Source organism: Nilaparvata lugens, chromosome 6 (assembly GCF_014356525.2).
Source record: "Nilaparvata lugens isolate BPH chromosome 6, ASM1435652v1, whole genome shotgun sequence".
Lineage (NCBI taxonomy): Eukaryota > Metazoa > Arthropoda > Insecta > Hemiptera > Delphacidae > Nilaparvata > Nilaparvata lugens.
In genome coordinates, this window is record NC_052509.1 from 23,990,799 (window position 1) to 24,009,440 (window position 18,642).

Sequence of the window (18,642 nt, forward strand, 5' to 3'; positions counted from 1 at the left end):
GGGGTAGGGGTGGGGACTTTTGATATGTTTTCCTCCTTACTACCCTAAACAGAACTGGCTACCTAAACAGAACTACCCTAAACACACTATCCTATCTGGAAATTGAAAATACCCTTTTTTGAAACCGTTATTTTTAATTTTCAGATAAATAAAGTTGTCCTCACCAAAAAATTAATATCTTATAGTTATGTACGCTATATTCTATAGTTATGTATGCTATGTATCCTATAGATATAATGTATCCTATCCTAATAACAAAGTTATTCATAAAATGACGTATAGATTCTGTCATTGAAAATATGCAATTTACAGTATTGAAAAACTATCATCGCCCGTGTATATGATAGTCATAAAGTTACTGATGAAAACTCGGTAGTATAAAGATGTTGTGGATCCATTTCTTATTACTTTTGTAGAATATGATGAACTGGTTTATCAACTTTTTATGTTGAAATTACAGTTTATTTACTGTAACATGTTCTCGCCATGTTGTGTGGCATCTTCAGAATGAGTAGTATGCAGATTTGACGATTATCAAATTATTTGCTATTTCGATTAACACTCTCTATTGCTGTCTTCAAGTATATGCATGATATCATATTGAATATAAAAGCATTATACAAAAGGTGTAACAACCGAATACCATAGATTCTTCATGAAATTTGCATCAACCGAAGAACATAGATTCCACATGGAATTTGCAACAAAAATGTCCAGTAAAACTTTCTTATATTGACCTTAATTTTCGAGATATATGTAGAGTTTTCAATATTTTTGAAAAACGTCAAAAACTAGAAAATACGATTCTAAGGATACCTATGGTTGAAAGAGGAAGAAATTTCCAATTGTAATCATATTACTTTGTTTGACATTTTTGAACTTTTAATGAGCGTTCAAACTGTTTGAAATCTGGCTTTGAAATCGACGATTGTAATTTTCTCAAACAAAGGAACAAATAATTATATGAATCTTATTAACCTTCCGGTAGTCGCGCCCTTCTCAATCACACGAGCAGTCGCGTGTTGTATGTTGTACAACATCCAATTTTCCGAGTGATATGTACTCTGTTTACTGTCAAAACATATTAATTAATTATTGTATAATTACTTTCTCCATTTTCTCGGATTGTTTTACACCTATGAACATTTGGATGATTACCATTCCATAGCCCAATAAGTTACATCAAGCAAAGCCATCAATTCTGTGTTATTGGTTCGTTTACAGTCCCCGTATACAGTCTTTCCCTATCTTATGCACTGTCGCGACTAAATGGCACCTAAAGACTGAACCATTGCTCGGTTGATACTGCAACTCAGTGGAGTGATGGGGGAAAGTTTTGGAATGCATAGGTGACTCATTCACTGACACCACCCCATTCAATAGTTTTGTGCAGCAAAAAAACTGACACTGTTGTACTTTTTACATCAGCGCGACTGCCGGAAGGTTAAAATATGTCTTCCCAATCATATCCCTAGAATTATATTTCGATTGATAGTTTTCTATACTCTGTCCAGACTGTCATGAGCGCTGAAAAATTAAGCCGACCCTCGCTCCCCACGTGCAGGCACACACCGGCCTACCTGTGCCATTGATATACTAGTAGTTCTGTGAACAGTAGACCTCGCGCTCAGTAAGTTACATTGACCTGTTGTTATGTTTTCTCAAAAATTAATAAATAATTTATCAATTTAAAATGTCTAGAAAAAATCCTAAATAAATATAGAGCTTTCTGTCCTATCGTACCGTGACGTGTCGTCCCGGAATGTGAGTGTGAGCGCTGTTATCAGGTCTGGCTGCAACTGTCTACAACGTTGATGGAAGGATACATTTTCAAGATGTTCGATGTTTTTAAACGGGTAGTATTATAAATAGTCAACTGTCTACTAACGTTGATGGAAAGATGCATTTTCAAGATGTTCGATGTTTTTGAACGGGTAGTATTATAGTTCACTAGACAGCTGATTTATGATGAATAATTATTCTATAGTCTGATTTTTACGGTAATATTGGCGTATGAAGGAGGCTCCTTTATCCTTTTATATTATCCTTGAAATGCAAAATTTCCAAAAACCTTGTATATACGTCGACGCGCAATTTAAAAAGGAACATACCTGTCAAATTTCATGAAAATCTATTACCGCGTTTCGCAGTAAATGCGCAACATAAAAACATATGAACATTTGAACATTAAGAGAAATGCCAAACCGTCGACTTGAATCTTAGACCTCACTTCGCTCGGTCAACTATGTATACTACGTAGTATACAGGTAGACAGACCGTCCCTTTATTCACACACACACACAAGGAGACTGCGCTTGTGTGTGTGAGTAGTAGGAGGGTCGGCCTCATCCTTCAGAGCTCATGCCAATTTGGACAGAATATATAACGAATATATAACAGAATATATTTGGACGAAAACTATAATAAGGTCAATATATAAGAAAATTTACTGGACATTTTTTGTTGCAAATTTCATGTAGAATGTATGGTCTTCTTGCTGTCACACCTTTCGTTAAACAGTCTGTATATTAATATAATAGCATTAATGATATTAATAATAATAATTAATATAATAAAAAATCTATTAGATCACCTTTCAGCCAACTTTGTAGAATAAACGTTTTGTCAAACTTTACACTTTGATTTCACCTTAAATGTTTTGTATTCATTTTCATATCAGTGTTGGATTATTTTTATGTTGATTTCAGATTTCAAGAGTTATAAGACATCCGAGAGGCAACGTTATGCTGGTGGGAGTGGGTGGCTCAGGAAAGCAGTCATTGACGAAGTTAGCTTCATTTATTGCTGGCTACAAAACCTTCCAAATCGCCCTCACAAGGTATTGTTTCACACTTTTATATCATTTAATGCATACTGCATTAAATGTATTGACTTATCGATTTCTGAGTTCTGTAATTACTGATAACTGACATTTGTAAGAACATTGCTTCTTTTGAATTATCTTTGGATTCCAGTTTTGATTGAATCTTACTATCCACTTTGTGCTTCAGCCAATTTGTAATTTGAAGCTCGATTATTATAGCATGTATACTTTTTTTTTGTTTCAGATCCTATAACGTGGCCAACTTCCTCGAAGACTTGAAACTTCTGTACAGAACTTGTGGTGTGCAGGGGAAAGGAACCACTTTCATATTCACTGACTTGGATATCAAAGAAGAAGGATTCTTAGAGTATCTCAATAATATTCTATCATCAGGTAAAATATACTCTACCGTATTTAAACTATAAATTACAATAACTATCAGCAATTACAATTAGTATTAGGTCACAATAACTTTGAGTTTATTCATCATCAGCTACTTTTCTAAGTGCTCCTATTATAATTATTGTTATTTCCTCCACTCTCTTACCAGGCTTATTTTTTGGGTATCTGAAATAGCATTTTTTCAGATAATTGGGTAGATATTCAACTATATGATTTGAATGTATATTTCTTTGATAGAACAAAACAATCCTTGATAGAATAGTAATAATAATATATTTTATTCCCATTAATATACAAACAAGCAATCTAACCAATAAAATGTACATAATATCCAAAAATACAATTTATGAAATTTACTACAAATATAAATAAATTGCATTTTTTCGGAAATTAACCTACTCAACTATGGGAAACCCATGTGCAGGAGCAGGTGCTGTAGTAATACATTAAATTCAGAGTGAGGGTGCGAATTAATTAGACAAGTGAGCTCACATATTTTTAGAAATTATTTTTTCTATGTCTTCCAGTTGTTTTGATCCAGTTTTCAACGGCACATTTAAATTTTCTTGAGTTTTTTATTATCTTGATGTGTACAGGAAGTAAATTGTGGAGTTTTGGTGCTAGGTGGTTGAAGTGTCGTTATAGTATGCTGCCTTCATAGCTTTGTTGGTGATAAGAAAGCTTCTATTTCTTGTGTTGTGACAGTGGTTTCTGGTTTGAAAGCTTTCTGGATTTTTGTGTAGTCTGCAAATAATTTCTAGGGAGTAGAGTTGTCTTGCGTCCATCACACCAAACTCATTGTAGAGCTGAGCTGACGGATAATAAAAGGTGGCTTCTGCTTCATGATTATAATTATTAGTTTTTGTATTTTTCCAAGGGGGTCGAGGTGAACGTAGTTTGTTCCTCCCCATCCTACAATTCCATAGGTAAGGAATAGTTCTGGAATCTCATTCTTCTTGCAAGAGCCCATAAAAACTATTATTTCCATTCTATTAGAGTAGCACAGTATTAGAGTATTCCACAGTCTAGCATTTCTAGTATTAGGTATAAATTGTACTTATTCACTTTAAATTACATGAACGTTACATTTTTTACAGGTGTAATTTCAAATTTGTTCACCAAGGATGAGCAGCAAGAAATCATATCAGAGTTGACGCCAGTCATGAAACGTGAGAACCCCAAGTGCGCTCTAACACATGAAAATGTCATGGAACATTTCCTAGTTCGCACTTGCCAGAATTTACACGTTGTCTTCTGCTTTTCTCCTGTAAGTTTCTAGGAATCTATTTGTACTGAGATTATTCTTTGTGAGACAATTTGTTAAAGCATACCAATTCAACCAAAAACGTTGTTTAAGTAGACTATGAAGACCTTTCATTGAATAAACTTCGAATAATCTATTGATTTACAATTAATATTAAATGTTTCAATTCCCCAGTTTTGGTTGTTTTTTATCACCCGTGGATTCCCACTGTTTGAGAATAATCTATTGATTTACAATTAATATTAATGTTTCAATTCCCCAGTTTTGGTTGTTTTTTATCACCCGTGGATTCCCACTGTTTGATTTTAACTTACCTTACCCTACTTTCACAGTAGAATTTTGTAATATTGGCATTCCTCAATCTAATTGAATCTTCTACAATGTACTACAATAAACTACAGTATTGTTGTACATTCACTTCCCAGTAAATCAGTGTTTGATACAATTTCAAGTCTCATTAAATCACTAGAGATAGATGATGCTATAACAAACAAAACTAGTTACTTGTTTAATTAATGAACCAGCAAACTGGATCACTAGATATTGATGATTGTGAAATCTCTTGCTATGTTAGTAAATACGAGTCTCTGGAAAGATATATAGAGAAAAGATAGCATGAGAAGATATCCCATGATATAAGTCGTTAATGTTCCAAATTTGAAGCATATTTTTTGTCAACTCAAATCGACTACTGCGCCTGCTGTCTAATTTAAAGTTTTTTCTCAAGCGAAATATAGTACCTAGCGGTATGCTTTAATGAAAACTACAAATAATCAGCGATCGAAATGGAAAAATATTCTTTCCTATTCTATTCTATTGACTTTTTGTGATTGTAGGTTGGAGAGAAGTTTCGCAACCGGGCACTGCGCTTCCCGGCACTTGTGTCGGGCTGTACGATCGACTGGTTCCAGCCGTGGCCGAAGGATGCGCTGGTGGCGGTCGCCGAGCACTTCATCTCCGACTTTGAGATCGAGTGCACCGATGACGTCAAGCGCGAACTGGTCAATGCACTCGGATTCATTCAGGACGTCGTCTCCACCACCTCCAGCGAGTACTTTCAGAGGCAAGTTGGCCCTCATCAATGACAAACATTAGAAGACTCTGAATCAAATGTTGAGTAAAATAAACTCAATAAGGTGCATGAGAAGGCCTTGATGAAATGAGTTGACTTGATAGAACTTTTTTGCTGAGATTTGTCTAAAAATACCGTGATCAATGAGATTCATAAAAAGACCTAAGTTGATTGAAAAATGAGTAAATGGCATAAAAAAATGAGAGCAAACTTTTTTGCTCAGAATTAGGCCTACATGGGTAAACGAATGATGATGAGAGATATATTCAGAACGAATAAGTATGAGAGTGCATACTCAATCTATGAATTTGAAGCACATTACGAGATGAGTTAGGTTGCTCAGTATTATTATGTATATATTTTCATGTAATTTTGTTATCTAAAATAATTCATGATCGATTGATTTGAATACATATTATCGATATATCCAAATATCCCTTCCGTGGGTGGTGAATTGTACGAATAATCATAATAAATAATAATGATAATAACTGGACTCACAGCTTCAGGCACTACCTCCGTAAACAAAGCCGTAGTGCATTCGTGTGACGTCAGTACAGGTAGGGCTCCTACACCAATAAAAACACTAGCTGATATAGATCAGCTAAAATCAACTAATTTTTATTGGTGTAGGAGCCCTACCTTTGCTGACGTCACACGAATGCACTATGACTTTGTTTACGGAGGTAGTGCTTCAGGTGAGATCTGAACCAACGCTTTAGGTGCTGGGTTTCGAAGATATTTCAAAACTCATAACTAATATTTATGAGGAGTACAAGAAACTTCACCAATGAGATCATTTTGGTTAAATGAATTTGAAATTATCACACTCATTGAAATAATCAGAAACTAATTCGAATATAATCAATAATAATAACATTCTGTGAGTTGCAGAATTAGCTACTATTGTTAATGAAAAAGGTCTATTCATGTGCAGTATTCATAGGAATAGAAATAGTTCTGATTTTCAAGTAGTGAATAATGTATTTAATGAAATGCATAATCGTGTAGCCTAACAACCAAAAGTAGTTGAACAACTGAAACTAGTTTCTTGTAATTTTAATATAGTAGAAGTTTGATTGTGACAATTCAAATATTTTTATCAAATATGGCTTTTCTACCACATTCTACCACAATATTGTAATATTAGGGTAGACCAGTGGTTCTCAAAGTGTGGGGCGCGATGAATACTCAGGGGGGGCGCAAAGCTTGGTTGGAAATTATTAAAATTTACTTCCAAAATAATTACGATAAGCGATCTTTCTACTTTTAAAATTCTACTTGAAAATATTTTAATGAGAACTTGAGTGGTTTGGCATGGATTCAAAACCCATTCAAATTCTAAATCAATGAGTGCTCCCTCAACATGATAGAAAATGAAAACCTCATTGATCTCCAAGATGACTATGAGCTTAAAATGAAGTTTGAAGAATATTCTCCCACATCCTTTTGGATTGGTGTGCAAAAGGAACACCCAATTTTGAGTGAAAAGGCATTGAAGATATTGACTCCATTTGTGATAACTTATTCGTGTGAAACTGGATTTTCTTCTCTAGCTGCCATGAAAAGTAATTTTACATCAAGACTGGATGTGACCCAGGAACTTAGAGTAGCGTAATCAGAGCTGACACCTCTTCTAACTCTGTGCGAAAAAACAAGCTCATCCTTCACACTGAAGCTCTTTTTATTGTTAATTGCTATGAGAAACAAAATTAACAACTATTTACTATAGTAGATATAGTACCGGAATGAATTAAAATAATTGTTTGTATTGATTTTATACACTTATACATGTAGGGGGGCCCGGCTTACAGCTGAATTATGCAGGGGGGAGGCTCGAAGTGAAAAGTTTGAGAACCACTGGGGTAGACTACAGTTACTTTATAAAGTAACTCTCGCATATAGTAACTGTAGGGTGGACCTACGTTTTTTCTGAGGTGGGAAAACCTTCTAAAAGGCACCTAGCAGCAGCGGAGTCGCTTGGGTAGTGTGGGATTTTTACCTCACTAAACGTTAGGTCATGTCAGAGGCCCTGAAATTGATCAGTTGCGACCTGAAAACTCTGTCACCAGACCTGAGCCAGCCAGGTCACTCGATATTATTATTATTATTATTTACCTCACTAAAAAGCCAAAACTCATTCTGTACTTATTACCCCAGATTGGAGACCGCTTGTTGAGCATTACTTCAATCTTGCAGGGTAGAATTGTACCTGTCTGTCCGTTCGGTTTTATTGATAGATAGAGATTTGATTAGAGTTACAACAAAAACAGCTATATAATCATATCCCATGATGTAGGTCGTTAGTGTTCCAAATTTGAAGCAATTTTTTCAACTTAAACCGACTACTGTCTACTGTTTTATTCAAAGTTTTTTTCTCAAGCGAAATATAGTACCTAGCGGTATGCTTTAATAAAAACTACAAATAATCAGCGATCGAAATGGAAAAGTATTCTCTCCTATTCCATTCTATTCTATTGACTATTTGTGATTGTAGGTTGGAGAGAAGTTTCGCAACCGGGCACTGCGCTTCCCGGCACTTGTGTCGGGCTGCACGATCGACTGGTTCCAGCCGTGGCCGAAGGATGCGCTGGTGGCGGTCGCCGAGCACTTCATCTCCGACTTTGAGATCGAGTGCACCGATGACGTCAAACGCGAACTGGTCAATGCGCTCGGATTCATTCAGGACGTCGTCTCCACCACCTCCAGCGAGTACTTTCAGAGGCAAGTTGCCCCTCATCAATGACAAACATTAGAAGACTCTGAATCAAATGTTGAGTAAAATAAACTCAATAAGGTTCATGAGAAGCAGAGAAGGCCTTGATGAAATGAGTTGACTTAATAGAACTTGTTTGCTGAGATTTGTCTAAAAATACCGTGATCAATGAGATTCATAAAAAGACCTAAGTTGATTGAAAAATGAGTAAATGGCATGAAAAAATGAGAGCAAACTTTTTTGCTCAGAATTAGGCCTACATGGGTAAACGAATGATGATGAGAGATATACTCAGAATGAATAAGTATGAGAGTGCATACTCAATTGATGAATTTGAAGCACATTACGAGATGAGTTAGGTTGCTCAGTATTATTATGTATATATTTTTATGTAATTTTGCTATCTAAAATAATTTATGATTGATTTGAATACGTATATTATCGACATATCCAAATACCCCTTCCGTGGGTGGTAAATTGGACGAATAATAATAATAATAACTGGACTCACAGCTTCAGGTGATATCTGAACCACCACTTTAGGTGCTGGGTTTCGAAGAGATTTTAAAACTCATAACTGGTATTTATGAGGAGTACATGAAACTTTACCAATGAGATCATTTTATTTAAATGAATTTGAAATTATCAGAAACTAGTTTGAATATAATCAATATTTATAACATTCTGTGAGTTGCAGAATTAGCTACTATTGTTAATGAAAAAGGTCTGTTCATGTGCAGTATTCATAGAAATAGAAATAGTTCTGACTTTCAAGTAGTGGATAATGTATTTAATGAAATGCATAATCGTGTAGCCCAACAACCAAAAGTAGTTGAGCAACTGAAACTAGTTTCTTGTAATTTTAATATAGTAGATGTTTGATTGTGATAATTCAAATATTTTTATCAAATATGTCTTTTCTACATTCTATCACAATATTAGTGTAATATTAGGGTAGACTACAGTTACTTTGTAAAGTAACTCTCGCATATAGTAACTGTAGGGTGGACCTATGTTTTTTCTGAGGTGGGAAAACCTTCTAAAAGGCACCTGGCAGCAGCGCAGTCGCTTGGGTAGTGTGGGATTATTACCTCACTAAACGTTAGGTCATGTCAGAGGACCTGAAATTGATCAGTTGCGACCTGAAAACTCTGTCACCAGACCTGAGCCAGCCAGGTCACTCGATATTATTATTATTTACCTCACTAAAAAGCCAAAACTCATTCTGTACTTATTATCCCAGATTGGAAACTGCTTGTTGAGCATTACTTCAATCTTGCAGGGTAGACCTACATTGGACCTGTCTGTCCGTTCGGTTTTATTGATAGATAGAGATTTGATTAGAGTTACAACAAAACCAGCTATATAATCATATCCTTATACAAAGCTCTAGCAAGTTGTGGACGGACGGACGTATGAAGTAGGATCCAATGAAGCCTTACTTGGGAAAATATCCATCTTGATAATTCCCTGAAAACATTGCGTTATAGTAGAGTATTACCGTATAGTGGAGAATCGAGAAAAGCATGATTTAATATGTGGTTGTTATCGTTTCAAATATTTTAAAAAATATTATGGCCTTTCTATCACGATATCATTTCAACAAATAATATTGATCTTCTTTAATGTGTTGGTCAGGTACCGACGCGCCACACACGTAACCCCGAAATCGTACCTAAATTTCATCGGTGGTTACAAGACCATTTACAAGCAGAAACAGAAGGAGCTGGGAGAGGGAGCCGCTCGCATGGACACAGGTCTGCTCAAACATTCAATTTTTATTATTTTCTATTGTTTGGTAATAATTATTCAATTCATAAATTTATTTATTTTTCTGTTGATACAATTTTTCACTATCAGATTTTTTTAGCAGTTTGGAATTCTAGGAATTCCCAAAACTGCATTTGCAGTCTGATTGACCTGTGCTTGTTTATCAAAACAATTCAAGTTACATGTAAAACGATTTTTTTTTTGGTAGTGTTGCTGCAGCGTTCAGTGCTATTCTGAAAATTTTATATTTGAACTGAATGTGTTGAAAACGCAATTTTAAAATCACTCATTTCAGTATTAATTTTCTTCAATTACTACTGTGTTTTTCAAGAAAAAATTCGCAAAAAAACAGATTTACCGAGTACTCATGTATTTGAAATGTTATTTACTTGGTTTCATGGTTTCAGTGTAACAACTCACCACCAGGGGTGCCCACAAGGGGGGGGCATGGCGCAATTTGCGCCATCAACATTTTGGGGGGGGCATGATTTTTTGTATATTTTATGTCAACATTTTGAATTATGATTAAAAAATCAAGGTATTAAATAGAGATATCCTAATGTAGTTAATTTTTCCCACCTTTACAATGTTATATTTTGCTAAGAGTAACTCAATATAAAGCATAAGCACAATTGATAATATTTTGTATGCAGGAATTTTAGTAATTTTAAGCCTATGAGTTTGAAGGTGAATCTTTGACAAAAATAAATTATAACTTCATCATCCACTATTATTCTGATTTCCTTTGCTTCATTTTAATTTTTAATGGTCCTGTGTTTGAGTTTCCTTGCTGTTGCAAGAAATATGAGATATTTTTCTCATTTTCACAGTCTCGACAGTTTTTCGATATAAACAGTAATGCAAGATCAATTTAGGATAACTCAGCTTATAGAGCAATTTTCTCTCATTTAAGACCAATCGCAAGTTTCTATCATGCATTGTACTCATTTTAGAGACTCTTAATTAACAGTAAAATCGCAAGAAAAATGAGAAAATAAAGATCATCATTCAATTGGCTGTAACTTTTGAACGGTATTGAAAACAGAAGTATATTTCATGGGAGTGAAAAGAGGAGAAAATTCATCACAACCTCGACCACTTTTTGGATTTTGCATCTGAAGTGTTCCACAAGATACGCAACGTTGCATATGCGAGACTGTGAGAATGGGGAAATATCACAAATTTCTCGAACATTCAAAGTTGCGTATCTTGTGGAACACTTCAGATATAAAATCCAAAAAGTAGTCCTGCGCGACCACTCAATTCATTGGAAATTTATTATCTTTAATATTATATAGAGAATGCTTTTTCTCGAAAAATTCAAGGTTCTCGAGATTAAATGGAAAACTTGAAAAAATAGAAAATTTTGGGGTGAAGTCGCCTTCTGGTGTGTCAGCAAATTTCAGATTAGAATTCAGCGCCCCAAAATATATATAGAACCATCGAAAAAAATTATTTCGGGGCTGTTTCCTGAAAAACGACCATTTGACTGGACTATAAGTTGTTATCCTATTATAATAGCGAGCAATTTATGTATATCTGTTTATATTTTTCTATTTCTATATCTGGTTATCTGGCTATCTGTTTATTTATGTTCAACGGATCTCGGAAACGGCTCTAACGATTTTCACGAAATTCGGAATATAGTAGGTTTATGATATCAAAATTCGATTGCACTAGGTCTCATCCCTGAGAAAACTCTCTAAAGGACATGAAGAGGATAATTCATCCTTGGAAAAACAGATGATGATTTCGTCTGTGAATAAATCACAGACGAAATATATTTTTCGTAGTGAATAAATCAAAATTCGGGTAAGTAACAATTTTGGGCTGTGTCTGTTAGTACTTCCCCAATCATTTTAAAGAAATGATTATCAATGAAATAAATCTGTTTATCAATGAATAAATAACGAGCAAAGCTTGGTGCCCCGATATTTGGTATTAATAGATAGAATTTACAAAATGTACTTGTTCAGATGATATCTTTATTCCAAAAACCAAACCATTTAAAGATACATTTTGTTCGACTTGTGTTATTTACTTCTGTAATGTTAAAAAGTAAATACTACCAACAACACAACATCAGTGACAACCTATTCCAATTCATGATAAATATCGGGGCACCGAGCTCCGCTCTAGAGTACCTACAAAAGTATATAAAAATTATTACGAAAGAAGAAATTATAATAAATATTCATAGTTCATACAGAAAGGTTCTATCTAATCACAGTGGATTGAGATTAATTGCAGAGGAATGCAAAAATTTCTCTCACAAAAGCATGTTAAATTTTAATCCTCATTCATGTCACGTGAACCAAATCACAGAAGACAATCTCAAAACGATAGCTTATCCGATTGGTTCTACTGGAATTAATCAGGATTAAAATTTAACCGGCTTTTGTACAACTGTCACTAAGTACCTGATTGAATTATGTACAAAAGTTCAACAGCTGAGTCATAATTTTGTCTCAGTCCCACACACATGCACTCGCTCACTCACTTCCATCATCAACAGACGCCGAAATTATCAGCTGTTTTTCCAAGGATGAATAAATTCTTTTAATGTTGTTCAGCGAGTTTCCCCAGGGATGAGACCTAGTGTAATCGAATTTTCATATTATAAACCTACTATGTTCTGAATTTCGTGAGAATCGTTAGAGCCGTTTTCGAGATCCGGTGAAATACAAACATATAAACATCTAAAAATTTAAACATCTAAACAGAAATTGCTCGTTTAATAGTATAGGATTTAGAATACCTAAACTTGCCGACATTATATATTGTATGAATAAAATCGTTCCAAATTTGTATGAATGTTTACCAAGATTGCTATGCAATATTCTTTTGCAATAAAGAATTATCAATGATATTATTATTCAACTTTTTATAAATAACTTTAACATTTGAAAAGCAAAGCCTCCGTTACTTATCTTTTAATATCCTATTAAAATATGTGTCATGTAGTTTTTCCTGATGTAATGAAGTTCATTCTAGTCCTCCCGAACAAGAACGGGTGCACTGCTAGTCTCAAAAATAATATCAAAAAGATACTTTATTTCTATTTTAAAGAGATAAGAAACGATGGTATATATTTTTACAATATTATGAAAACAGAAAGAATTCCTCACAAGACCAAAGGTAAATAATGTCCTTTGGAAGATTAGAATGTAGAGGTGCGTACAGATATACGCGCCGCGAACATGAGCAATTCACTTTTAATCAGCTGATTATATCTGTATTTTTACAGAAACGGTAATATGCAGATATAAAAAGCTTGGCATCAGCTGATTAAAAGTGAATTGCTCATGTTCGCGGCGCGTATATCTGTAAGCACCTTGAGATGTGAATTTTATTGTCATACACTGACTAATGTTAAAAACTGAAGAGTTGGGAGTTGGGGTACTTTGGGGGGGGTCATCACACATGGATTGGGGGGGGCATTACACTTGAATTGGGGGGGGCATGCGCCATTGGCCTTGGGGGGGGCTGGGCACCCCTGCTCACCACAACGTTCAACAATGATGGAAGTTATCAACTTAAAGCAAAAGAGCTAATATTTTTCAATATTAATTCGTACAGGCCCACTTTAAATAGCCCTAAACTGTAGGCCTAATATAATAAACTCATGTTCATTTGATGTTTTCAGCCTCTCTATTTTTCATTTGAATTCATCTGCAAATATTGCAATATTCAAATTTTCAATGAATATCCAATATTCAAATTCAAACTCATTTATTTGCCATAAAATTATATACAAATTGATAAAATAAATATCTCAATTAAAAATCATTATTATTTTATTGATTACTTTAATTAAAGTGAACACGTTTCCAGACAAATATAGATGAAATTTAATGATGGTACTTGTAGGTCTGGCTAAACTGGAGGAAGCGTCCGGCTCGGTGGAGATGCTGAAGCACGAACTGGCGCTGATGGAACGGGAGCTGGCGCTGGCCTCGCAGAAGGCAGAGCACGTGTTGGCCGAGGTGACGGAGCGAGCCATGCAGGCCGAGGCTGTCAAGGACCAGGTGATGTGCGTCAAGGAGAAAGCCGAGGCACTTGTGGCGGGCATCGCCCACGAGAAGGCACTCGCCGAGGAGAAGCTCGAGGCTGCTAAGCCGGCCCTCGAAGAGGCTGAGGCGGCGCTCAATACTATCAAACCGGCGCATATTGGTGAGCGCTGCTATTCATTCATATAAGGGATTCTGAGTCACTAGAGTCATTCAGGACTAGGGTGAAGGAATGGTTGTTACCGAGATGCCCATATAGTCATCACAGCCTGTTTGAAGGTTCACTATTCTTTAAATTGATGTTTTAAATTATTAAGATTACTGTTGTATAATTACTAGTAGTTCTGCGAACAGTAGACCTCGCTCATGAATAGCCTTCAACTTTCAAACTAATTAGAAGGGCCATTAAGAAAGTACAGTATATTGTGAAGATTTATCCATGTCATCTATTATTTTCTTCATTGAAAGTGAGACATTGTCTCCAGGGACACCGGACTTATAAATGTCTCTCAAGGAGGTACCTTTATATCGTCCCCATATTTACAATATCACAACTTTTCTAATAATTAATTATAATAAATCGGTCAACTGACAGAAAAATGGAATATACAGTAGGCAATTTAGACTATGAATCGTCTCACAGACGATAGTGAGATGGAAAATGATTCAAAATAAGTTGGGTTTGTTGGTGACAATGACAGGAGGTTGCTAATGATGTATTTCATGAAAAGTGGATTCAATGTTATGGCTTGTTATGCCTATGCAGAATGTTAATGCTCACAAGTCGGTTTCCGATCTCATACTATAAAGAAAACAAAAGCTATCTAAGCTGTGATGCCTCCGGCCAGCTCCATACGTCTAGAAACTATTCATCTATGAAACAGGGAAAATTCGTGTTGAAAAGAGAAGAAATGGTGCAATCAAGTTTTCTTTAATGTTTTTTTCGCAGAACTAAAAATCTACCAGACCAAAAACTTTCAAATTTGGTAAGTATGTTCAGTTGGCCCTTTAGAGGCACACTAAGAAATCTTTTGGCGATACTTTAACTCTAAGGGTGGTTTTTAGGGATTAAAGTTCGTCTTTTAGCAGGTATATTTTTATTATTCCAATCTAATAAATCCTATTTATTATTCCAATAACTATAATCTAGAGAGAGTACCTCTTCGAAACAGTTGTTAACTGGTAACTAAATTAATAATTTTGTCAGGTTGGCATTAAGTTGAGTTGACTTTGTTAGGTTGGCACCAAGTTGAAGATTGAAATGCATTTATCGCGGAAAAATTGATTGGGCACTGCTACTTCAATCAGAGCTATTCCTGGGAATATTATATTACTAGCCGTCAGACTCGCTTCGCTCGCCATATCCGTTTAGCCAGACGTTTAGTCTGGCCCCCGACTGGATCATCCTAACATATGATAAAAATATGACATAAAATTTCAAATTTGGTATGTATGTTCAGTTGGCCCTTTAGAGGCGCACTAAGAATGGATTTGGAAAAATTTCCAAAGATACACCCAAAATCTGCGTTTTTCAGTGTTTTTTTTAACGTTTTCTCAGCTTTATCGGAACAAATGAACAGAAATTGTTCAAATTTAGGACAGAAGCTAAGCTAGGGTGTAATAATGTTGTGTTAGAAGGAATTTGAAATAACGCCAAAGATACGTCCAAAATCTACGTTTTTCCAGCGTTTTTGCGCTTTCTCAGCTTTATCGGAGAACAAATGAACAGAAAATATTCAAATTTACTACAGAAGCTCAGCTGGGGTGCAATAATGTTGAGTTAGAATTTGAAATAACGCCAAATATACGCCCAAAATTAGCATTTCTCCAACGTTTTTCTCAGATTTTCTGCATTTTCTCACCTCTTTCAATAATTGATGGAAATATACTATTTAAAAAAATTCAGTACACAGGGAATTTTGTTCCCCAAAGATACGCCCGATATAGTAACAGGTGTTTTTACCAGCGGTTTTCTCAAATTTTCGAGATCAAATTGACATAATACGTTCAAATTTGGTACAGAGGTTCCGCTGAGGTCTACATGCAGGCGAGTGAAGCGAGCCCGCTGATCTCATTTTTGGACGATCCAGTCGGGGGTCCAGGGGCCCTGGCTAGACGGATATGGCGAGCGAAGCGAGCCTGACGACTAGTGTAATCCTATTTGTAATAATTATTATGCTTATTGAATTAATTAGAATAGAATATGTTTTATTGTAATAAATTATATGTATGACAATTGTCAATGCTATTCTGAATGGGCATGACATGTAGGCCTATAATGAATACAAAAATAAAACTCACATTCATGTATCAGAATTTTGTTGGGTCTAGTGAACCGAAATGACAATTCAAAAGAAAAGAAATGGAGAAGTATGGAATTACTAATTTGATTGAACAGGAGGTGGCTGAGCCACCGGTTATTTTCAATATTTTCGAGTTTTTCATGAATGTCTAGTGCAATATTCTTTCCTGATTCTGTTAACTCTTAATCTCATTTCAAATGTATTAATGATAGTATAGTCTATTCTTCCTACTAGAAATTGAAAAAATGCTTACAGTATTTGTCATTTTTATCTAAATATATAGCATACTATATTTTAATACAGTTGCTACGATCCTACTACTTTTTCCAGAACTGCTCAACAAAATAGAGCAGTCATATCAGACTGTGCATGTTTTCAAATAAACTAGTTGAAATGTAGCCGTGCTTTGCTTTGTTCAGATTAGCTGTTGTCAAAGTTGAAATAATCGCTGTTTGAGCAGCTCTTTTGTTGAAATTAAAATGAGCTTGTAATAAGTATGGTGGTGTTTTTTTAGAGCCAATGGAGCTGGTACCACCTTTTGAATGGTGGAATACTGAAATACTGTTAATTATTGTAGAATTATTATCATATTTCAGCATCCTTAATTTCTAGAAGTGCTATTCATTTGCAGCCACTGTCCGCAAACTGGGCCGTCCTCCGCACCTCATAATGCGCATCATGGACTGTGTGCTCATACTCTTCCAGCGAAAACTGCATGCTGTCATCGCCGACACTGCTGCTCCCTGTCCCAAGCCGTCCTGGGCTGAGTCATTGAAGGTTAACATTATTTTTATTATAAATAAATGAATACATTTCAGCTTGAATTTATTCCCAAAGAAGACTCTAATCCCAGCTTAGTAGAAATTGGATGAAATTTTTGTCACAATCAATTAGTATCGATAATCGATTGTCACTTGTAGATTGGAATGGAGAGTTGTTACCATAACAGTATGAAGTTTCCAATCTTATTTAGAGCCAATTATTTTGATGACTCCATTAAAATCTTGTTTGAATTCTATATATCCATCACCTAATTCTAATTGAATTGAATCGAATTGTTTTTCAAATTGCTATGATATTCTATTATTATTATTATTATCATTATCAATCGCATAATGAAATCTCCAATTTCATATTCGTCAATTTTTATAGTGTTGGTGACGAATGCATCAGTTCAAGATTTTTCTATTTTCTACTTATTCATTTTTAACTGACCAATGGCAATTCGTATATCTCCTAATATATCATATCGTGGGGTGTTTATGGAGAGGATATTCTTTGATAAGAAAGTAAATTCATATGGCCTTTGTTGGTGGGGAGTCTTGCTGGAAGGCCCCAACTCGCCCGAATATATAATTTAAGCCGTCAATGGGCTTCACGACTGTCATACTTCAACCGGGACCGACAGTTCAACGTGCCCATCCATCAACACGGGAGTGACCTGAAAAAAAACTTTTAGAGATGAGCGGGTTTGAACCTGGGATTTGTAGGTTGCTACGCAAGCACTCTACTATAACAGGGATCACTCCTTTGATGTATGATTTTCCAAGAATGAAGTGTCATTTGTTCAAACTTTACCGATTTATTCAGTTATAGTACAATATTTTATCATCGTAATTCAAACTGCATTCAATGGTCATTCCAATCAATAATTATTGATACTTTGTAAATTATTACAAGAATGAAGGGTCATCTATTTAAAATTTACCCATTTGAAAGGCTCACAGAAATAACGCACAAAGTCCAAAATTTTAAAAATTGAGATTTTCATTGCAACAGTGTTGTTTATCAAGATGTAGTATTGTCATGCAGAATCATACAGACATATTATATTGAACCCAGTCCTAGATATGAGCAGAAGAAGAAATAGAGTATTAACGCACAAGGTCCATGGCTTGACAAGTAATAACGAACAAGGTCACTCGGAGGAAAATTGAACAGAGTCAATGTAGCATTCTCTCCGAAAACGTTCTCCTTTAAAATTTGTTTTTAGTGATCATGTGCATTATTACTCTGAGCCCTTCATTTATTTAGTTACAGTATTATATTCTATCATCATCATTCAAACTGCATTCAATCGTCATTCCAATCAATAATTCTTGATACTTTGTAAATTATTACAAGAATGAAGGGTCATCTCTTTAAACTTTACCCATTTATTTAGTTACATTACTATATTCTACCATCTTCGTTCAAACTGCATTCAATCGTCATTCGCAATCAATAATTCTTGATACGTTATATCTTTATAAAATTTATGGAATATTAGCTATATTGTGAA

The 18,642-nt window shown here is 35.0% G+C and overlaps 1 protein-coding gene across 1 annotated transcript in view; it reads left to right on the plus strand.

Moving 5' to 3' along the window:
• LOC111047566 (dynein heavy chain 5, axonemal) overlaps positions 1-18,642 on the plus strand; it is a 145,677-nt gene that overhangs the window by 94,742 nt on the left and 32,293 nt on the right. Inside the window, exons 53-59 of the mRNA XM_039431399.1 lie at positions 2,709-2,839; positions 3,069-3,217; positions 4,324-4,493; positions 5,327-5,553; positions 9,917-10,035; positions 13,919-14,221; positions 16,993-17,138. Of these exons, the coding sequence (XP_039287333.1) occupies positions 2,709-2,839; positions 3,069-3,217; positions 4,324-4,493; positions 5,327-5,553; positions 9,917-10,035; positions 13,919-14,221; positions 16,993-17,138 (1,245 nt within the window). The remainder of the gene's footprint in view (positions 1-2,708; positions 2,840-3,068; positions 3,218-4,323; positions 4,494-5,326; positions 5,554-9,916; positions 10,036-13,918; positions 14,222-16,992; positions 17,139-18,642) is intronic.